General features: G+C 51.7%; 1 protein-coding gene across 1 annotated transcript in view; it reads left to right on the forward strand.

Annotated features, from left to right (window-relative positions):
• The window catches only part of Flt4 (fms related receptor tyrosine kinase 4), a 37,465-nt gene that overhangs the window by 977 nt on the left and 13,225 nt on the right, over positions 1 to 23,263 (forward strand). The window contains exons 2-14 of the mRNA XM_090321066.1: positions 12,127 to 12,223; positions 12,694 to 12,938; positions 13,133 to 13,245; positions 13,377 to 13,539; positions 13,648 to 13,787; positions 14,070 to 14,238; positions 14,465 to 14,582; positions 16,980 to 17,134; positions 17,208 to 17,370; positions 19,833 to 19,959; positions 21,541 to 21,649; positions 22,605 to 22,967; positions 23,079 to 23,225. Of these exons, the coding sequence (XP_090177192.1) occupies positions 12,127 to 12,223; positions 12,694 to 12,938; positions 13,133 to 13,245; positions 13,377 to 13,539; positions 13,648 to 13,787; positions 14,070 to 14,238; positions 14,465 to 14,582; positions 16,980 to 17,134; positions 17,208 to 17,370; positions 19,833 to 19,959; positions 21,541 to 21,649; positions 22,605 to 22,967; positions 23,079 to 23,225 (2,109 nt within the window). The remainder of the gene's footprint in view (positions 1 to 12,126; positions 12,224 to 12,693; positions 12,939 to 13,132; positions 13,246 to 13,376; positions 13,540 to 13,647; positions 13,788 to 14,069; positions 14,239 to 14,464; positions 14,583 to 16,979; positions 17,135 to 17,207; positions 17,371 to 19,832; positions 19,960 to 21,540; positions 21,650 to 22,604; positions 22,968 to 23,078; positions 23,226 to 23,263) is intronic.

Genomic DNA, 23,263 nt, shown 5'->3' on the forward strand with positions numbered 1-23,263 from the left:
GACTTTTCCTGCTTTTACACGCCATAGAAGCTGGATATTGGCTTTGCATACTCTATCCTTTCCAATTCTTTCTATCCGTTCCAATCCCCGAGTACGAGACCTGATTTACACCCAGTGAAGCCTACATTTGAACTCAGAGACTAAATGCCGTCCCTAAGCTTTCATCACTCAAGTCTAGTGTTCTGCCACTTGAGTCACAGCTCCACTTCCAGCTTCGGGGTGTTTAATTGGAGATAAGCATTTCCCAAACTTTCCTGCCCAAGCTAACTCTGAACTATGATCCTCAGTATCCCATGACTAGCTTGGATTATAGGCATGAACCACTGGCACACAGCTTCCTTGATTAATTCTTGCTCTCCCACACCCAGCCCAGTCTCTCTCCACTGCTCAGTACGTGTTTCTTGAGTGACTGAGTGAGTGTGTGGGGATAGGAGCCCAGTTGGACAGCAGAAATGAAGACTGGAAGAGCTCCCCACTGCCCAGGGAACATGCAGCAAACAGCTGGGTGTAGGATCTGAGGCTCGGGACAGAGGTTGGATGGGGTAGCTGGAGGGGAAGCAGAGCAGAGGGTGCAGAGGGGACCTTGGAGGAGGAGATCCAAGAGGAAGGGGCTTCCAGAGAGACAGGAACAGTCTGCAGGTGTGAGAACCAGGAGATGCCAATAGGAGTGGGAGGTAGAGAAGGGAAATGATGCCGTCTCTGCAGAACACCCTGGCCAAACTCAGCTGTGAAGGGGAGAAAGGGTATTTGCTAGGATGGATGTCCCAGGCTGGACATAGCTGTGACTGGCAGGCAGATACCACTGACGGCAGAGGCCATGCCATTCTGAACCCACTCCTAGGATGGAAGAGAACCCAGAAATTCCCAGCAGGAACATGAACCCCTAAAGGAGGGTCTGGTGTGTAGCTCAGTAGCAGATGCTTATCTAGAGCAGGCAGGAGACCCTACAAAAGAAACCTCAACAATCCTAAATTTGATTACGTATCAAGGAAGCCAGATTGGGGGGGGGGCAGGTGAGAAGTCTGAAGACCCTGAATCTGACCTCTCCAAGACTGTAGAATGACTGACATTTGGGAGAGGCTATGCCCCCTACGTCCTTGTTGTGTGCTCTGGACTCTCCTTTTCCCTTCCCTTCCTGCACCTCAGTTTCCCCATGAGTTATGATGGACAGGTTGGTGAATTCAGAGGGCACTGTGTGTGCCTGGGTTGCACTTCATTTCAGCCACAGTCCGACTCCATTGTTAGGGAAGATGGTAAATGACATACTCAAGAAGTTTCATCTTTGAGCATGTAAAGTGGGGGGGGGGCTTCACCTCTAGATGGTGGGAAGCCAGCTTGGAGATGTTCAGAGAAAGTAGCTGAGATGGGGGGGGATATAACCTGATGACACGCCCCTGCCATGGTTTGAATTTCAAATGGCTGGTCCAGTTTTCTGCTTTCCCTGCTCCTCATCCCTGACCCAAGCCTAGGGGAGTCAGAATGGAGCAGGGACGTAAGTAAGTGCCAGCAGGAGACAAGGACCAGGTTCATTTTATTGGTGTCTGTGGACCTCTTGGCCCAAATCCAGTGCTCTGGGCTGGGGAGTAGGGGTTCTGTTTCCTTTCCACACTAACCCCCACCACACACACACACACACACACACACACACACACACACACACACACACACACACAAGGTATCCCAAGTGGAGAATCCACTGAACTCCCCAGTATGCCAGGGTAGAAGACCAACGCTCTGCAAGCCAACAAGCCATGGTGACCTCCTCAGAGTGGTCCAAGAAGGACTTGGCCTTGGCCTTGGACTGCAGGGTTTCTTGAGTGCCAGATCAGCAGTGGCCCAGACATAGCAGCTCAAGTCTGTAGCCCAGGGATGGAGCTGCTCAGTGGTCCCTGTGAAGCCCAACTGGCAGTGGTAGACTGCACAGAAAAATGGTGTCATTTCCAGGGGTTGGGGCTACGGGGGGGGGAGGGTCTGCAGATTTTAGGGAAGGGAATTATGAGCAGGGCCAAGAACCCCTTGAAGATAGCATGTGAGGACAAGTAAATAGTCCAATGAAGCTAGAGCCTGGGGTTGAGTTGGCAAGAGGTTGAGGCAGGAGAGGTGACAGGAGCCAGCAGTAAATCCACCACTGATGATTGTATAGATGAGACTAGAGTGGCTTAAAAGAAGGGGTGGATCACCAGATAACTATCAGCTGAGGAGCCCCCTCCCCTCCAAAGGAGAAGCAAATATGGAGAGGTCTGTCTTTCAGGACTTCCCATTTAATGTAACTCGGGCAACTAAGAAACTGGGAGTAGTTGAAGGTAATGGGGCAGAGAGAAGCCCAGGGAAATAAAGTAGGGTCATAGCCCGAGAAGGGAGGTTTTTTTCTGTGTTTAGCTTCCAACCCCCCTCATCTTCCTGCTTGTTGTTTAAGAGTTTCCATGCAGATAGATCTCTCTGCACCTGGGTCAGTGTGCCACCGTTTTCTGACATGCTCTAGGAGTGGCAGATGGGCAGGGAGAGGGATCCAAAGAATCCCTCACACTCTGTGACAGACAAGCCGCAGACACGTCCCATTTGGAGGCAGGGATTCAGACACTGGCTTCCTCTGGGATCTCAGTTTTCCGGTCAAGCCGAGGGACCAGTCTGGGAGCAGGAAGGTGCTGTGGGAGGCTCAGGGGCCAGGTCTGCCCCACTGTGGGCGGAGTGAACCATGGGCACACCCCCTCTCCTGTGCCTGGCCCCTCTCCCCCTGCATAGGGAGAGGGGGCTGGAGAGGGTGGACAGCTAGGCCGATACAGACACCCAGGTCTGGGTGGTAAGTGGGGGAGCCCCCGCCACGTGGCCACAAGGTCAGCAGGGGTTCATGGGAAAGGACTTGTCGGCCACAGAAGAGGACATCCTGCCTGCATTTCCCTCTTCCTGTGGCAGGAGCCGGTGGCCCCGATTTAGCCGTGCTGGGGGTCCACCTCTGAGCCAGCTGGGCTCATTGATAACAGTGCTCAGGCTGCTGCTGGTGAGCTAGAGGCCTGACCCCAGCAAGACCAGGGCAACTGCTCTGGCACCGCTAGCTGCCTTGAACATAGCGCTCACCACCTGCTAGGGTACCTCCCGCCTCTTCCACACCCCTCGGGGTACTGAGGCAGCCCACCTGCCCGGCCCATCCATCCTTTACTCATCTTCCTCAGCAATACCAAGGTCCAGCATCTTCCTGGCTGCACCATCCAGGAAGGGATAGCTCTGAAACACAGATCAGAGCCAGACACTGGTGGCTCAGGCCTGTAATCCTAGCTACTCAGGAGGCTGAAATCTCAGGATCACAGTTTGAAGCCAGCCGGGGAAGAAAAGTCCTTGAGACTCTAATCAGCAGTAAACGACTCCCGCCCCTCCAAAAAAAAAAACAGTGGAACCATAACTGAAATGGTGGAGTGTTAGCCTTGAGCAAAAGAAACTCAGGGATGACACCCAGGCCCTGAGTTCAAACCCCGGGACTGCCACACATACAAAAACCACACATCTGAACCTTCAGTGCCCACCCCTTTCCAAAGATAGGGACAGATTCTTGAACTACAGTAGAAGCCGGACTTTCTTGCTAGAGCCCATATGTACCCAGCTTGTATCTACTGAGCTCTAGTCAATTACCAGGATCTTTTCCTACTCTGGACAGACCCTTGGGAGAAGCTTCTAGAAGACAGGCTTCTAATAGTCACACTGAGTTGTAAAATGGTCCATCAAATTGGGAATTTTCACCTTGTGGCATGCATGTCATCAGGCTCATTTTGAAGATTAGAAAATGAAGACCAGAGGGTTGAAATGGCTCATTAAGATAGATGATAGATGATAGGGGTAAATTGATCTCTGTCCGGGAAGTGGTAGATGTCACAATGTGTCGCTATTTGGTCCCTGATGACAGAGATACCAAGAGAACACAAAGAAGAAAGCCCCACAGGTAGCCATCCACACCCCCCAGGGAAAGCCCTGGACGGACAGACAGGTAGAGTCACAGATTTCTGACACTATCTGAACATCGTTACCTGATGTCTCCTTCTTTCCCTCATGTTTGGTTCTAGACCAGGCTGCCCACATCTCCCTGGCATCTCTGCTTCCCCAGGCACCAATTCCCTCTCCTCGACATCTGCCCACATGCTCTGCATTGGGCTTTCTTTTTCTTTTCCTTGGGTTCTCACAGAGTCCATCATGGGTTAATCACTCCACAAGCCCATGCGGAGAAGGAAGAGACAAATGACAGCCCTTGACCTTGAGCTAAGGAATTGTCAAGTGTGATAAAGCCAGGCTCCAAGCTGCCACAGGAAAGTGCAGGAGGCCAGTGGAGGGAGCCTCAGTGTGTGACCCTAAGGTGGTAACACTGTGGATGGGTATCAGAGTGGAGGAGGAGGAGGCCTTCCCTACAGAGATAGCAAATGAGGGGCCTGGAAGGGACCCTGGGCTGGGGGTAGGGAAAGCAAAGGAGCACTCAGATCCCAACCATGCCAGGGAGAGGCAAGGAGAGGGGCAGATAGCTGACCACTAGATCAGAACTAGGTCAGTGGAGGCAGAATGTCTAAGGTTGGCCACCGTGCCAGAATGAGCCCTCTACAAGGTGAACCCTGTGGGTACAAAGTGAGCATGGCAATGGAGAGAATGGGCTGCACACAAAGCCACCCTGTCCTTGATGCCCCTCCTCCTGGCCCAACAAACACCTACTCAGTCTGCAGAGCCCTTGCTTCATGAGATGACCATCACTTGGGCAGCCAACCTAAGGAAAGAGAGAGCAAGGTTTCCACGGAAGAAAGGGATTTGATCATTCTTGCATTTTGTAATCTGCAGAAATGTAAATCATGTCGACATTGATGAAAGGTGCTTCATAGTCTTGTCCCCTCCCCTCCCCCCACCCAGACAGTCACGTCTTTTGGGACCAGTTGGCCTCGGTGTGTCTCGGTTTGTTCAGTATTGCAATGGTAGTAATAGCCCCTACCTGGGAGGGAATGTTAAAGGAGTGTGGGACTGCACAAGCACACCGGGAAAAATGCTAAATATGCATTTGTTCTTGTTGTTAGAACAGGATGCATTCATATAAGCAGAATTTGGGGGTCAAAGGGGACAAGGTTGTTTTTTTTTTTAATTGCATAAATGCCTGTTTTGTCCACATCCTTGCCAACCCTGGAAGTGTTGCTCTTTTTAGTACTTGCACATCAGGTCAGTGGACTCATCTGTGTTCCCTGGCTCTATCTGTTGTCCCAGGCCTGGATGTGATCTGGGCTTTCGAGCAAAGTCCACTGAGGATGGGATGCAAAGGAGCTGGCCAAGAGGATGGGGAGATAACAGAGTGAGGGTGAAGCCTCCAGGAATATCATTGTCAAGAGAAAAGCAGGTCAGAGGCCCAAAGTTGGGCCTGTAAGCCTGGGCCTTTTCCTGTGGCCTTATCACTTCACTGCTTACTCTTTATCTGTTCTGTGCACATGATACTTCTGGTTACCTACACTCTGGCGTTTACCACACATCCTTTCAATCAGTGTTTACCTCCTGGCCCCAGCAAACTTGTATTCAGTCTACAAAGCCCATTCTAGCCCACATGAACTCTCTCCCTGACCCTCTACCTCCACACTCTCACCTCAGCACCAGCTCACGATGAGATGCAGTGAGTCAAGTGCTCAGCCAGCAGGTGATGAGTGGATGGCTTGGTGACCGTGTCTCTACACTTGCAGTGGTTCTCAATGTGCTTGTGGTGGTATTTTGAAGTCTAGGGTTCCCAGCAATACTACAAACAATCTACATTTCACAAGGGGAAGAACTAGGCCTTTGGGAGAGAAATGGAGTCCATATCAGCAATAGCCACTCTGTCCTTGTCAGCCCTGCAGACCAGAAGTGAAGGACTCATGGCCACCAGAGCCTGACCCTTAAGCTCTAGAGTCATAGGCCAGAACACACCCAGTGCTTCCATGTTGGGTGTCTGCTGACTTGTTCTCAGGGATGAGGAAAGGGCACTGGGGCAGGTCTCCCTGACCCTTGCAATGGCCCAGGGAGCAATGCATGCTAGCCCTGAGTTCTCCCTCACCCTCAGAGAGAAGTTGTAAAGAGGACCCATGCTCAGTGCAGAGGAGCCCCTACTCTTAAGTGATTCTAATGACAACTTGTGTCCACCATATTGGATTTGGGGACCAAACCATGGCCTGATGATATTTCAGCCTTGATAGCCACCAGAGGACACAAATTTTCCTTGGGTTGTGGATTAAGGGCAGAAATGGGGTGACTGCTCTGAGCCCCAGAGGTGAGAGCAGACTGTACAGCCCTTGGAAAAGGATCTGAAGTTTGCCAGGCACAGACAGATGACAGGAAGGACAGCGGACACAGCCTGAGCCCAGGAGCTGGGCTAGGCAAGCACCTCTTATGCCTAGCCCAGAAAGTGGGGGGTTACTGGAACAGACAGCATCTTGGAGACTGTGTACTTTCATATGGCTGGAAGGAGTTAGAAAAGGGGTCCTGAAGCCACAGTATCCTCCTTTGGGATGAGTTCTGTTGCAAAGTGGTCAGGAGGCTGAAAGGCCAGGGAGCCTCTACTCAGAGTGGCAACATGAGTGGGTACCAGCTGAGTTATCCCTCTCTCTTTCCAGCTTCCCTAACCACCCTGTTCTGGGACCTGGGCTTGTCCATTAGATCCCAGAAATCACTCTAGCCCAGGCCTCATCCTTACCCTCACTGCAAAGGGGACTAAGTTCTTTCATTCATCTAGGAAGATCCCACTGTAGTCCCATTCATAAAGGGGATGTCCCCTCCTTCACTTCCAACCTTGCTTTTCTTCTTCTATGGAGAGAATTCATGTTTTCCTAACAAACCCTTTCTGGGCCCATCTAGATAGAATTCATCCACAGATGAAATTAAACCTCACTCTCTGGAAGCAGTACTTTCTGTGTTTGGTTGAATCTTCCCCCCAAGTTTCCCAAGAAAGATGCTTCTGATACATGATCTTGGTTTAAAGGTATGGGTTCCGTCCCCCCTGGGGATAGCAATGCACTCCTGTATGCTGCTCCCCACAGTTTTTCTTGCCAATGGCTGATGCAGGATTCCCAAGGGCTCAAGGCCAGGGACGGTGAGAGGGGCGGGATGGAGAGGAGAGGGGGTTGTCACGGGGCTGCTGACAGCACAGAGGAGAGGAGGTGTGCACTCTGGCCTTGCTGACCTCGGCCCAGAGCCTGCCCCGACTGCTCTGCTGCAAGCTGGAGGGGCGAGTGCCCTACTGGCCAGGGGAAGGAAGAAGCCAGTTCCCGGGGGCCAGAAACAGGAAGGCAGGGGGAGCGTGGCAGAGGCCAGGATGACAGTGCTTCCTGCTGCGGGAAGGGAAGGACAGTGGAGACAGACAACAGCCAGGCAGGAAGGATGCGCCTTCTGTAGGTGGGGGCTGGCAGTCATGGAGCCTCTGTGCCAAATATACCCAACTGTTGAGCACTGTGAAGTTTCATACACTCAGCAAGGAGCCTCACCTCCAAAACTGGAAATGACCTTTCCAAAGGAACAACAGAGTCTGATCCAGTTCTAACCCAAAGACCTGGTTAACCATCTTCCATCCCTCTGTCCATCCACCCATTAGTTATCTCTCCACACACCCATCCAACCATCTGTCCATGCTTCTTCTATGCTGTCCAAGTATCTTCTATGGTCCATCCATCCTTTCCATCTGTCCATTTATCTACATACCTACCTATCCATCCACCCATCCATCCATCTATCCATCCATCCATCCATCCATCCATCCATCCATCCATGTTTGTGCCCAACTCTGTCCAGCCACCTTTCTTTTCCATCCGTCTATCCACCCAACTACTTATTCATTTGACATGTATTGAGTCTTTGTTCTGTGCTGGATGCTCGACATGTTGTGGGATAGAAAGTAGAACTGTCTTGATCTTGGCACCATTGAACCTTGATGCTAGTGCAGGACATAGGGAAACACAAATAAATTTCATCTTATCTGTTGTGGCCAGGCAAGTAACCAGGAGGTGGAGATGGAGCCTAAAGAGGAAACTTAGATTTTGTAAGGGTGAGGTCCTAAGTTGAGACAAAGCTGGCTGTGCAGGGAGCATAGGAAAAGCGTATCAAGAGGACAGGTATGTGTACAAAGGCCCTGAGGGTAGAAAAGACATGCCATGCTATAGAGCATCATGAATGATACATGAGAGAGATGGGGGGGGGGCTAGACAGAGGCCAGATCTTCATCAGGTATTTGGATTTTTCTAGAAATGCATGGGAAAGTCACAGATAGGACGTAAGCATGAGGGTGACAGAGCTCTGTCACTGCATTGGAAGAGGAGACCAGGGCAGTCTCAGGCAAATGCAGCTGTCAACCCTCTGCCCACTCTCCCCTTTCCACCCCCTCCCCAGCAAGAGAGCAGGCTCCAGGTATGGGTGTTCAAGTCCACTGGGCAGGTAGATGCCTGGGGATGAGTTGAGCAAGAGATATATGTTGGAGACAGAGAGTCAGAGGTATCTTGACCCCTTGGTGATAGGAAAGTAAAAATGAGGAGCAGTAGAAATTAGTGTTGGACTGAGGGGGTGAAGGAAGCTGAGGGAAGAGTGAGGTCACAGGAGCAACAAAAGAAGAACGTTCTGCTATCTGCTCTTCAATGCACACTGGATCGTTGGCAATGGAGTCACCAGAGGTCATGAAGTTGGGGGGAAAAGTATGGAAAAAGTGAGCTTTGGCTAGAAAGAGTAAGGGAGAAACAGGACAGTAGCCAGAAGGAGGTCGGAGACTAAGGAACTGTTTTGTTTTGAAGAGGGGGGGATGATCTCATAAAGATCAACGATCTTGTGTGGTATCAGGGCCAGGGGCTGCTGAGTCTTTGGGGGAGAATTTTGGTTTGGGAGCAGAATTGCCAGAGGCCCTGATGGGCTGATGAATCTTCATCCGATGCTGGGTGGTGTGAATGCCGAGAGGAAGGAAGGGACACGGGGAAGTGCCTTCAGGAGAGCCTGTTAGCAGGAAGTGCAGCAGACACAGCCAGTATACGGGGTTTTGCAAGGGCTGTGTAGAGCTGCTTGATCGATGGCGTTGAAAGGTTGGCATGGGGAGGTGGGGGGAGGCAAGGGTGATAGATTCCGGCATGGGCTATCGGTGAGCGCTGCATCAGGATAGGAGCATCTACCAATGCTAAAGGTAATAGGGGAAGAAGACAAAGGAGAAGGGGGAAAGAGGAGGACAGCATGGGGAGAGAGGCCATACAATCGGTGATGGTACGGCTTCGTGTAATGTCTGTGTCCAGGGTGTGCCCCTGGAAGCCCCTGGGTGAGGGGGAGGAGAAGAGGGAGGTTCTCAAAGGCCGGGATTCTGGTGAGTCATCTGTGTGGATGTTGAAGTCATGGAGAGTGGTATGAGGTGGGGTGGGGAAGAAGATGGTGAGTCCGGAGCTACGGTCAGCAAAGAATGAAGGGAAGTGATCTGGAGAGAAGCTGATGACAGCTTTAGTAGAGAGAGGGTGGTGCCATCCAAGCATGAGATTCCAAAAGGTTATGGTAGGGAGGGGAGGTGACGAGGTGACCACAAGAAGTTCTTCATCTGGCCTGCGGTGGAGAGCAGTAACTAACCGCAGGGAAGTAGTGTCCTCAGAAAGCCGGATTTTACATCAGATAAGATGACCAGGATAAAGGATCCTGAAGGTGGAAGTTAGCTTCTTGTGATAGTATAGTACTGTTTCGGAAGAAGTTTCTATTGACTCTGTCCCCTCATCCATCCATCCATCCATCCATCCTTCCATCCATCCATCCAGCCAGCCAGCCAGCCAGCCATTGGTATGGTGATCCATTATTTTCCCATCTATCTATCATGCGTCCAAGCCCTGAATCTTGGGTTACACATCTCTTGATTTGAACTTAGGAAAGTACAAAGCACAATTCAGTCTATTAATGCTCTAATAGCAGGATGTCCAAGGAGGAGGGGGGGAGGAGAGGGAGGAGAAATGTTGCTTAGGTGGTGTTGACTGTCCTATGGGGAAGGGATGTGTGAATCAGACCCTAAATAGGGAGATCCACAGAAGAGAAGCAAAGGCAAAGGATTCAAGATATGGAAGAGGAAGGAAAAAAAACCCAAAACTGTCACTTTGCAAGTTTGGTGAGAGGACCTGTGTCCTCTCTACTGAAGCAGTAGAGAATGGAAGTGTCCAGAAGGTAGCTGCACATTTGCTGTACCTTGGAAACAAAGGGAACCACTAAAGGAAGCTAAGCTAGACATTGTCACCATTCTTACTATTGCTAGCAGTGTGCCCACATGTATACTACCGAGGAAAGCAACAGCCTCTCGGGGGCTGCATCCTGGACTTCAATGTGGCAGGGACCTCTCCGCCTTGGTGAGGGCACACATAGAGCTTGGGCAGGGCACTGAGTGTTGGGCAGAATATGAGTGTTCATATGCTGTCTTTAGGCCTGACCTCCAATACAGCCCTTTGACCCCTGTCCCAATACACCCAAGAGAGGGACCCAGTTCTTCCAGAGCTCTCAGTTCAATCACACATTTGCCCATGTACCTACTTAGCATGGTTTTATTTGCTTCCCACTAATTCTTTGGAGCACAGCTTGCTAATGCCCTTCTGGGGCTTCCTTCCCAGAGAAATCTTCTCTCTGGAGCTCTTGTATTCTGCTGTGAGAAGTTTCGAGGAGGCAGGGACTGGGGATTTGGACAAGCAATAGAGAATTACTGAGTTTTCAGGCCCAGCTCCTGTTAGGAAAGCTGGACACCTGTGCTGGTAAGGAGGCTTCAGAACCCAGGATCATCTTCTACATCCACGACCCCAAGGCAGAGTGGATTTCAGGGCCAGGGATGCTGGCCTGTGTGAGGAGGGGCATTGGGCTCAGGAGAAGAGAGTGCTTGGCAGAAATCCCAGCCACTGAGCAGGTGGGAGGCTGCCTTGTTAGGACAGCAGTTTGACAGGCTTGTTTCCTCTTCGGTACTTGGTAAGGCCTTCCCGGAGTTCTAGGAGGCTTTGACCTGGAGAGATGAAAGAAATTGTGATGAGAAGTGAGAGACAGTGGGTGCTAACTGGTCACTGTTTCACCCACATTTTGCTTAAGTGGGATCTTGGTGGACAGGATGCTGTCCTGGTACCATTTGGTCAGATTACTTGGGATCAGGTCTAGATTCCCCTTAGCTTCAGGGCAGGACTCAGTGGGTGACAGGGGCTGGCTGCTTTGAACCTCAAAGGCCTGCAGGAATGGAAAGATCTGGAGGCAAAGAAGAGTAAATGACGCTCCGCCCAGGAGGACAGGGACTTGGGGGGAAGGGACGGACAGGACACAGCCCTGGGCCTCTAGCCACACAGTCCTCCCTTCCTGTTGTCTCAGGATAGTCCTGGCAGGATGCATCTGCCAGAGTTCCAGGCCTAGACCTTCCCCAGGGTCTGCCCTCACCACAACACCCCCACACATACACATCGGGATTCCACCACCCCCATGTATATGTGCGTGCATAGAAGAATAAGTCAATGATAAGCAACTATGCATACTTGCACACAACACAAATTCACACGCCTAGGCCCACAGATACAAACAGACCTGAGCATGCAGAAAACATCTACCTGTCAACACGCACATGCAAACATGAATACAGGAAGCAGGAAGCAGGGTGTTGAGCACAGAGCAATGTGGATAGCAGGATACTGAAGGACAGAGGGAACTGTCCCCTTCTCCCCTAATTGGTCTCCAATCATAAAGGCTTAAGAGCCAGAGTTCAACCAGGTAAAAACAAGGATGGGGAGGTGTTGGAGAAAAGATGTAGGCAAAGAGAGTTCAAAGAATACTGAGGCAAGGAGACAGGGCCTGAATGGAGGGTGGGGGCTAGAGGAGAAGCTGGTGAAGCTGAGGAACAGCTTATAGGCTTCTTCCTTGGCAGCTTAGCCAGAGGTCAGGGTTCACTCTAGCTGCAAACAGGGCTTACTTTAGGGCTAGGCTGAATCTGAGGGTTGGGGCAAGGCCCCTGCTGGCCATGCAGGGATGTTCCTGGTTGGATTGGGGTGCATACAAGGAGACTTCCTTGTGCTGATCCAAATCCACTTGCTGGCCTCTGCCCTGGAAGGCGATGCCCAAAAGATCCAACAGCGCCGGCTCCGTTTTCATGCAAACTCGATCCAACGTCCCATTAACCCCACTCTCCCACTCCAGGCCTGGCGAGCGGCTACTCCATGACCCCCCCAATCCTGAACGTCACAGAAGACCAGTACATCATCAACACCAGAGACAGCCTTTCCATCTCCTGCAGGTACTGGCAGGCAGCGCTTCAAGGAGACGGAGAGAAGGTCACGGTGGGAGGTGTATTGGCTGTGAACCCAGAGCGTAGCTCTTTCCCCAGGGATATGAGACCACCAGGCTGAGTGGGGATTCCGTGGATGCCTGGAGGCATCCTGCACTCACCCACCCCTCACCTGTACTCATCAACCTTGACCACCTTGCATCCATCTCCAACCATCCTTTGCTAGCCCCAAACCCACACACTTAGCCTAGGACCTCAAGGACAATCCAAGACTCAGGCTTCTCTGCAGGCCAATCAGAGCCACCACACAGAGGCCTCTAGGGAGTTCCGGGAGTACCCTTCCTGGCTGGTCTATGCTGTCCCAGTCTTGGGGACAATAAGAATGATGTAAATGCTCCAGGCCCTTGAGGGAGTCTCCTTGGAGACTGTGCCCCGAGGAGACAAGGAGCGGCTTCCTGACCTCTCCCATGCATTGCCAGTGGGCAGCACCCCCTCGAGTGGGCCTGGCCAGGAGCTCAGGAGGCACCAACCACTGCGGAGAAGGACAGCGAGGACACAGGGGTCGTACGGGACTGTGCGGGCACAGATGCCAGGCCCTACTGCAAAGTGCTATTGTTGACTGAAGCCCATGCCAACAACACAGGCAGCTACCGCTGCTACTACAAATACATCAAGGCCCGGATCCAGGGCACCACAGCTGCCAGTACCTACGTGTTTGTGAGAGGTGAGGAGGCAGGCCTAAGGGGCCCCTGGTGGGATGGTTGGTGGCCCCAGGCTGGCAGGATGACAGCTTAGAGCTCTAAGCAGCTCAAACCGGACTGCCCAGCATTGTGGGACAGTTCTTGCTGCCCCTTGTACAACACTGACCAACGAGTCCCTGAACGCTTTGCCCTCCCAACTCCTGTCCCCTCTCCTCAGACTTCAAGCAACCATTCATCAACCAACCTGACACACTCCTGGTCAACAGGAAGGACTCTATGTGGGTGCCCTGCCTGGTGTCCGTCCCCGGCCTCAACGTCACCCTGCGCTCGGTATGACCCCCGCCCCCATCCCCACCCTAGGATCACACACACACCCTCCCCCTCCCTCCTGGGAACATGGTCAGTGGCCTGGCCAGGAGGAAAGAGGCAGCCAGGCACTGATCGTCACTCTGTCTGTCCAGCAAAGCACTGTAATGCGGCCTGATGGGCAGGACGTGGTATGGGACGACCGCCAGGGCATGCGGGTACCCACGCCACTGCTGCGTGATGCCCTGTACCTGCAATGTGAGACCATCTGGGGCGGCCAGGATTTCCTTTCTAACCCCTTTGTGGTGCACATCACAGGTAAGGGTGGCCACTCCCTCCTCGCCAGGCCGTGGCGGTGATGGGGGGAGGGGGGCCTGCGCCTTGTCAGCCATCAAGGGTTGGGAGTCACTGTGCGTGTATCACCAGGCAATGAACTCTATGACATCCAGCTGTTCCCTAAGAAGTCACTGGAGCTGCTGGTGGGGGAGAAGCTAGTCCTGAATTGCACCGTGTGGGCTGAGTTCAACTCGGGTGTCACCTTCGACTGGGATTACCCAGGGAAGCAGGTGAGTCTGCAGGTATCACCCTCCTTCCTGCCCATGGCTCTTGTGATTCCCCCCCTCCTCCTGCATGCTCTTCCCCCCTCCCCGCCCGCCCCCAGCACCATTCCCAAGTGTCTGTCATTTCCCATGCCCACCTGTGGGTACAAAGCGATCCAGCTCTGGGGCCAGGCTTCCTGAACCACAGCTGGCCAGGCAGGGTGTGTACATTTGGTGGGGAGGATTCGAGAGAGGGTTACCCTGCCAGAGGGTGCCTGCTGACCCTGGGCTTCCCCTGGGTGTGGGCAGGAAGAACGGGGCACGTGGGTACCTGAGCGGCGCTCCCAGCAGACTCACACAGAACTCTCCAGCATCCTGACCATCTACAACGTCAGCCAGCATGACCTGGGGCCTTACGTGTGTGAGGCCAACAATGGCATCCAGAGATTCCGCGAGAGCACAGAGGTCATCGTGCATGGTACAGACTGCTGGGGGCGTGGAGGGCCTTGGGGTGAGCCTAATAGAAGCAAGGGGGTCTTGGGGTGCCAGTGGGCACCTGGGAAGGGAAGGGGCTGCCTAGCTAGAGAGAGAAGGAAAAGCTATAAGCAGAAGCCCTGGCCAGCTTTGACTAACCGCAGTCTTCAAGCAATGGAGAGGAATCCCTCGTCAGCCTCAGGTTGACCTTGCCGCCTCCTATCTGGCAGAAAAGCCCTTCATCAGCGTGGAGTGGCTCAAAGGACCCATCGTGGAGGCCACAGCAGGTGATGAACTGGTGAAACTGCCTGTGAAGCTGTCAGCATACCCCCCGCCGGAATTCCAATGGTAACAACACCCCCACTCCCTCCCAGGCTTCTCTCTTGGCTCTCCTGCCAGGGCTAGCCTAAGAACTAGCTGGAGGAAGTAGGGCAGTGTCTGTGAGTCTCTCAAGGGCATGCCCACAACTCGATCTTCCAGCTAGAAGGAAAAGTTATCCCACCAAGCTGCTAAACCATAAACAAGTTAAATACCAGCCTTTCTGGTATGTGTGGTGTGGTGGGCCCAACATGAGATTTATCTAAATACTTCTGCATTCCCTTAGCATCTCTGGGGCCCTGCCAGCTGGACACCCCTTCCACCCATCCTGTTCTGAGTGAGAAAATTCAGAACTGGCCCTGTAGCCGTGGCTTTGGGTTTCTTAGGGTGCCTCCTTCCAACTAGCGGGGGTGGCTCTTCTAGGACACTCCAAGCCAGAAATTTGGAAATACCATAAGGGTTTGGCAGATTATTATAGAGCTCAGCAAGAGAGCTTTTAGGAGTCCTGGAATAGAGCTGAGAGGGTGAGATTTCCCCTGCTAGGTATATCCAGGGCACTGGGAAGAGAGACCCTCAGTCGAGGCTCCAGCCTTGCTGTATGTTCCTACCTGAGTCTTAAGCTTCCTGTGAGGGCTTTCTGCTCTGTCTTCTCCCATCTAGCCAGGGAACCTTGCCCACTTTCCAGGCTGTGGCACCTCCTGCCCAGCAGAACAGCTTTTTTTGTTGTTAGTCAAGGCAAAGCCCCAAGAAGCTTCAGCCAGAATTCCCTTGCACTGGCACAGGCTAGACTCAGCCTCCTGAGAGGGTCTGAAATGCCCTGGTCCTAGGCCTTATGGCCTGGGACCTGCCCTTTTAGGTCACAGGTTTGTGGGCAGCTGGCACAGCAGAAGAGAATTCTGAGAGGGCTACTGTAGCTAAGAGCATCACTCAAAACAGGGCAGCTTCTAGACCTATCAAGACCCTGTTCCCTGTCTTCCAAGGACAGCGGGACTGAGCCTGGTATGGGAGATTGGCCTTTGTTGCTGCCTCTGTGGTTCAGCCTGGTTGGTTCTCAGGCAGCTTGTGACTTCTCGGCATAGCTTTTCCCTATGGGGAAAAAAATCTCCCCTGCACGTGGCTTTTCTCTTCTCCTGCAGCTAAGACCTGCCTCCCAGAAATGCTTAGCCAACCCCAGGGCTCTGGTTATCAGCCCAGTCCACATTTTCTTGCTGAAGAAAATGATTCTGAATCAGTGGACAGTGAAAGGTCTTGGAGATAGACAGACAGACAGACAGACAGACAGACAGACAGACAGACAGAGAGATGAGTCCATCCTCAGCTCCTGGAATATTTCATCTGAGGCACAGCCTTGGCTCTTCACCTGCCTTCCCTGCCTTGCTGTGATTCCAGACAAAATCATGCTCTTCTTTGAGTTCCAGCTACCTTCACAAGTTGGTCCCAGAATCCCTGTTAGTGTAGGGGCCACATCTGACCCATGCATATGTCTTCCCCAGGGCCAGCCTGCTTCATCTCTGTGGCTTAGCATACCCAATGTCCAGAAGGAAGGATTATCTACAGAAGTGAGGACTTAGGCTACAGATCTTCAAGAATTCCAGAAATTCCTGGTTCTGGGGGGGGGTGGGGAGCAGCTTTATGGCTTATCAGCATTATTTTTCCAGGAAACTTGCCCACCACACCTGGCCTCTCTGTTCCCACTGGGAAGAAAGAAATCAGAGAACCAGGCAGTTGCTACCCCATGTGCTGCTCTTCCTGCACATATATTGGCCAGAGCTGCCATTTGCCCAAGTCCAGCCCATGAAGACAGGTCCCTTAGCCTTGTCTTCCTATCAAAATGTGGATTGACCGTCCTGCATGCACAGATCTAACCAATCATAGATGAAAGCATTTGAAAAAAAAATCAGTATACCTCACACCTGTAACCCTACTTACTCAGGAGGCTGAGATCTGAAGATCGTGGTTCAAAGCCAGCCCAGACAGGAAAGTCTGGGAGACTCTTGTTTCCAATGAACCACAAAGAAAACTGGAAGTGGTGCTGTGGCTCAAAGTGGTAGAGTTCTAGCTTTGAGCAAAAGAGCTCAGGGACAGAGCCCAGGCACTGAGTTCAAGCCCAATGACCCACAAAGAAAAAGAAAAAGAAAAAAAAATCAAGCATCTGTACCAGACACAAATAGATTTTTGTGACCTGTCTTGTCCTCATTCCCTACTAGTATAATAACCACACACATGGTATAGACACTGTATCAGGCGTTAGAAGAACTCTAGAGATGGGTGCATTCACAGAGGTGGGGGCAAACAGGATGCTATTTTATAGAAAGGACTTAAGCTCCTAAGGGAAGACTTAGAACCAATTTGGTTAGGATGGGACAGGAGTGCCAGGTTGGAGCTGGGTGAGATCCATTCAGCCTCTGAACTCCCTTCCTGGGCCAGGTACAAGGACAAAAAGGCAGTGACTGGGCGCCACAGTCCACACGCCTTAGTGTTCAAAGAGGTGACGGAGGCCAATGCAGGCATCTATACCCTGGCTCTGTGGAACTCTGCAGCCGGCCTACAACGCAACATCAGCCTGGAGCTGGTTGTGAATGGTACGTGGGAGAGAGGACGGGCAGGTGGGCAAGTATGGCGAAGGGGCCACTGAACAGCCATCTGTGCTTCTAGTGCCCCCCCACATCCACGAGAAGGAGGCCTCCTCCCCTAGCATCTATTCCCGCCACAGTCGCCAGGCCCTCACCTGCACGGCCTATGGGGTCCCCCAACCTCTCAGCGTCCAGTGGCAATGGAGGCCTTGGACACCCTGCAAGACGTTTGCCCAGCGCAGCCTGTGAGTGTGACTCCAACCCTGATCTCCTCGATTTTATAACCTCAGCTGGGGTAAACGCACTCTCCTGCCTTTCTTGACACCCAGAACTTTCTCTACTCTGCTAGGAGCCTTGCTCAAAGTATAAACCCTATCTTCACTTTTCTTGCCTGTGTGTTGAGATCTTACCCATCAAGTTCTCACGTAGACCAGCGTCATGACGTATTTTCTCTGTATTTTCTTCTAGTAGTTTTGTAGTGTCAGGCTTTCCGTGTACATTTTTTTTCACCATTTTGTGTTGCTTTTTTTTTCTTTTGTAAATGATCTAATATCACATTCTTCTCCACATGGATATCTAGTTTTCTTGTCACTACATATTGAAGTGTGTGTGTTTGACAATGTTGTCAAAAATCAGTTGGTTATCAGTGTTCAGATTTATGTCTGGGCTATCTGTTCTGTTCTGTTGGCTTAGATGTCCATTTCTGTGCTAATACCACGTTGTTTTAGCCACTGCAGCTTTGCAGGTTAGCTTTGAAGTCAGCTAGTATTAGGTCTATTGGCTCAAGATTGTTTTGGCTATATGGGAGTCTTTTCCAGTTCCTTATGAGTTTTAAGACATTTTTTCTGTTTCTGTAGAGAATGTCATTTGCATTTGGAAAGGAATTGCATTGACTCCGTAGATTTCTTTGGGTAGTAAAGACATTTTTAGTGATATGAATTTAGCCATAGGCAATCCCTGGCCTCACCTTGCCTGAGTAAAACTCAGCTATTTCCTTATTCCTGTGAGAGAAGGCCAGACTGGACCCTGGGAATGGAACTTGCCCTCTCCTGTCTCCCATAAGAGCGAAGCCCTTTGGAGATGTCATTACATCACTGGGAAGACCAAAGGAGGTGATGCTGAGAACCAAGGCTGGCCTCTCCCACAGAGTGGGCAAACTGGGACAGAATCATAAAACTTACACACAGCAGACACACTCACACGCCTTAGCTCATCTTAGCACACGTCACATTAGGAAACAGGGTCAGAGAGGGGAGGTAATGTGCACAAGGTCACAGCAGTAAGCAACCGAGTTTGCCTAAGTGCTGGCCCACTTACGTTCCTCTTCTCAAAGCTAGACATCAGTGGTACAGGTGGCAGAGGGAGGACACTCAGAGCAGAGACCGCTCGGACATGGAGGGGATAAGAGAGGTGCCGAGGTGACCAGCAGTCTCCTAGGCATGAGGGGGACAGTGAGGGACATTGAGCAAGAATGACCCATCCCAAGTTTGCTATTTAGCAAGAGATTCTGTGTCACAATCTGAGAAAGGTTAGGGCTAGAGGACAAAACCCAGGAACCAAAGAACGCAGGCGGGACATGAGAGATATCCTACTAGCCTTCCCACAGAATGTGGCTCTATCAGCTAGTGGGAAAAGCTCGAGAGTGGCCAGCCTGAAATATCCAAGACTTATAAGGGAATCTTCTAGACCACATACCATGCAAGTCATGCCGGTGAAACTGGACCTTTAGGCCCAACATCCAGGAGTCCCAAATTAGGTTTCTCATCTCTTTCCCCCATATGTCAAATAAGGAGACTCAGTGAAGGGCAAAGAGAGGTTAACTAGTAACATGGCAGCTGTGGAAGAGAGCACTTGAGTCAGCCATCTTCACGGGTCCAGACATTGCCTTCACTATAAATAGGGAGGATTGGGGACCTGAAGGTGAGAAAGGTATGGAGAGTTAAATATAGTCCCAAATCACAGGCTCTGTGGCCTGGTTGACCATTAGCGCAGTCTTTGTCCCTAGAGGAGTTCTGGAGAATTGTGAACAGAAGCAGAATAGGTACAAGGTGATCTGAATGGGGGGCTGTTTTCTTTTAAGATGGTTGAGGGGCAGTTTGCCTGTGACACAAGATGTTCATCTGTGAATTGGGCCTTTCTTGGAGCCCATGGTGATTGCAAAGTTGACAGCAACAGAAGAATTCAGCTCAAAAGGCACAGACACAAAGTTGGGCAGCCTTTAGTCCATTCACAGGGTTCAGCAAAAGTACCTTTTTAAGTTGTCCCTTACACTGTGGCACCTTCCAACTCACTTCATTCTGATGGCCCATGATTCTTCTCTACATCTGGGCAGATCCTCAGACTCCCCTGCTACTCTGTTAGGAACAGAAAAGAGCCTCCCATCCCAACAGGAGACCAATGTACTGGTATAGCCAGGGAAGGAGGGAGGAGAAAGGGAGGGGGGGCAGACTCAAGGCAGACTCTCTATAAGAAAGGGCACAATTGAAGTAGGACATAGTAGTTCAGATGTGTAGGAAGGGTAGCAGGTCCCTCAGCAAAGTCCTCTGCCCTCCCCCCACAATCTCCTTTATTACTTGGGCCTGAGAGTTACCCTTACCCACTGTGATATGCGATGACTATAAAGATGGGAAGGCTGGACTCCCACCGCAATCTCTACCATCCCTGTGCATATCCCTAACGTGCTCCTCAACCTTTTGGTCTATGGCAGCCGGCGGCGGCAGCAACGGGATCGCATGCCACAGTGCCAGGACTGGAGGCAGGTGACCATGCAGGACGCTGTGAACCCCATTGAGAGCCTGGACACCTGGATGGAGTTTGTGGAGGGGAAGAATAAGGTATACACTGAGTGGCCACTGAGAAGGAAGGAGAAGAGAGTTCTCTCCTGGCTTCTCTCTGTTTCCACAAAGCCTGCAGGGGTAGAAAATCACAGTTTCAAATCAAGTGGTATGTGACTGGGAATGTGGCTTAGAGGTACAGCGCTTGCCTAACATGCATGAAGCCCTGGGTTCAATTCCTCAGTACCACATAAACAGAAAAGGCCAAAAGTGGTGTTATGGCTCAAGGAGTAAAGGGTTAGCCTTGAGCAAAAGAAGCTCAGGGATAGTGCCCAGGCCCTGAGTTCAAGCTCCAGGACTGGCAAAAAACAAAACACACACACACACACACACACGCGCGCGGTCTTTCTGTTGTTTCTGGGCCTCAGCTGCCCTGCTTGCATAGAGGTGGGAGCCAGGCTTCTTGTCCAGGGCTTGGGAGCTGACCGACTCTCCACAGAAGGCTGCTGAATTGCTTGCTGGACCAAGCCTGGGGGCAATGTTGAGAAGAAGCCAGGAGGGGGAGGGGGACTGAACAAAGGCACCCACTTCCTACAGTCACTTCCTGTTTTCCTACACACCTCCAGAGCCTCTTCCTGTTCCAGGCCTGGCCAGGAAGTGCCCGGCTTGGGGTGGGGGTGGGGGTCTTGGGAGGGTAGGCAGGGCCTAGGGCCCTCTCTCCTCCTCTAGTGCTCAAGTTCCTTACTCCCTGAGGACAAATTTTTTCTGGAAACCTAGCATACCTTTCTCCCCCTTGAGATGACTCTGGACATGGGGAGAGGTGCTGTGTGCCCTGAGGTTTAATTGAGGTGGGCATATCACACAGTGATCAATTATTGACATTGAGCCACAGCCGGACCCTAGTTAGGGAATAGGTGTCCCCTTGAAATGACAACAGTCTGGCTTAAATCTGGCTCCAAATCAACCCCTCAATATGGCCCCTGTCTGAGCCCACAGAGAAAAGGTCTCTCTGGTCCTACCAAAAGCTACCATTGGCCAGCATTCTCTCTCGTTCTCTCTCTCATTCTCTCTCTCGTTGTTCTCTCTCTCTCTCTCTCTCTCTCTCTCTCTCTCTCTCTCTCTCTCTCTCTCTCTCTCTCTCCCTCCCTCCCTCCCTCCCTCCCTCCCTCCCTCCCTCCGTGCACTCCCTCTCTCTCTGTCTCTCTCTCTCTTTCTCTGTGTCTCTCTCTTCATTTGAGGGTGTTGCCTTTTTCTCCCTCTCCCACATTCCCAATCCTATTTCTGGGCTTTGGTCATTTCCAGTCCCAAAGCCTCAGTTTCCCAACCCCCTGCCCATTGCTAGTAGACACATTGGTCTCCTTGCAGAAAGAGAGGGTCCAGTCGGGAAAAATTGAGCAGAAAATGGATTCTTTTTTTTTTTTTTGCCAGTCCTGGGCTTGAGCTCAGGGCCTGAGCACTGTCCTTGGATTTTTCTCAAGGCTAGAGCTCTACCACTTGAGCCTCAGCACCACTTCTGGCTTTTTCTAAGTATGTGGTACCAAGGAATCGAACCCGCGTCTTCATGCATGCTAGGCAAGCACTCTACCACTAGGCCAAACTCCTGGCCCAGAAAATGGATTCTTATGTCTGTGCTCTGCCTAGACGGTGAGCAAGCTGGTGATCCAGGATGCCAACATGTCTGCCATGTACAAATGTGTGGTCTTCAACAAGGTGGGCCAGGATGAGCGGCTCATTTACTTCTATGTAACCAGTGAGTGATAAGACTATCCCTCAGGGCGGGCTCCTTCCCCTGGGCAGGACTGGGTGCCTTGTCAAGAGGCAAATTTGAGATTCTAGTGATCATAGAGACAACCAAAAGAGATATCCAGGGCCCATGGAACTGGATGGAAGGATACATTGAAAGACAATCGCTATATGGGCACTGGTGTACTGAGAGGGAAAGGGCACCCCTCTGTCCTTTGGTTCTGAAGGTTTCTTCCTCAGGGGTACCTTTCTGTTCCATCTGCCTCTACCAACCTCCTGTCCCTTCTCAGCCCTGGAGTCTTGTGGTTCGTACGTATATATTCTCCCCAGAGGGAAAGTCCATCGTTTGCTCTGATTTTAAAATGTGTTAATAACCTCTGGCAAAGCTAAGAGGCTCAGGGAGTGGACACTCACGGGGTTTAGGGGTTTCGATGAGGGCACCTCCCAAGAAAATATTTGGGGCCATGAGTAGCCTGGAAGACCTGACAGGACACAAATGAATATCAAGAATGTGGCAGTGGTTTAAAAAAAAAAAAAAAAGCTAGTGAAGAAAACATTTCAGAGAGAAGAGAGTGGTAGGATGTGATCAGGAGCAAAAAGACTTGGGTTCCACTGAGTCTGAGGGTAAAACACTTGTTGATTGGCGTTTCCAGGAGAGAAAGAGACAACAGCCCAGCGGGGGGTTATCTGGGAGAGGCAGAGAGGTAGAAAGAAATCCTGTGAGGTGAGGCTGACTTCAGACAGCAGACTCCACTAGTCAGTCAGTAATGGGGAGCAAAGATGCAGCAATAGAGGCCCGGGTGGATATTCATAATGCACATGCGTGAGAAAGAACATGGTGCATCACCCTGAGAGAACTGCTGCACGGCAAGGCCAACAGGAAAGAGGGAGAAGGGGCTGTGACAGGTGGACAGGTGAGCAAACACCTGGAGAATGTCACAGGGGTTCTTCTCCCCACACAGCCATACCGGATGGCTTCAGTATCGAATCCGAGCCCTCTGAGGAGCCCTTAGAGGGCCAGTCTGTGCGTCTCAGCTGCCGGGCAGACAACTACACGTACCAGCACCTGCGCTGGTACCGCCTCAACCTGTCCATGCTGCACGATGCCCACGGGAACCCGCTCCTGCTCGACTGTAAGAACGTGCATCTGTTCGCCACGCCTCTCGAGGCCAACCTGGAAGAGGCAACACCTGGGACACGCCATGCCACGCTCAGCCTAAACATCCCCCGAGTGGCGCCTGAACACGAGGGCGATTACGTGTGTGAGGTTCAAGACCGGCGTAGTCAGGACAAACACTGTCACAAGAAGTATCTGTCAGTGCAGGGTGAGGCATCATCCCCCTTCACTCCAGTGGCCCGTTTTAGAGTACTCCACTCCCAGATGCCATCTTGGTTGCTGGGATTCTATTCAGATCCCTTCTCTATCTCTGCCCCAGCTCTGGAAGCCCCTCGGCTCACCCAGAACCTGACCGACCTTCTGGTGAACGTAAGCGATTCCTTGGAGATGAGATGTGCCGTGGCTGGGTCGCACGTGGCCAGCATTGTGTGGTACAAGGATGAAAGGCTGCTGCAAGAAGAATCTGGTAGGAAGAGTTGCCCCTGGTGGACTGGAAGGATCCAG

Source organism: Megascapheus bottae, chromosome 29 (assembly GCF_031878675.1).
Source record: "Megascapheus bottae isolate mThoBot1 chromosome 29, mThoBot2.hap1, whole genome shotgun sequence".
In the NCBI taxonomy this organism is placed as follows: domain Eukaryota; kingdom Metazoa; phylum Chordata; class Mammalia; order Rodentia; family Geomyidae; genus Megascapheus; species Megascapheus bottae.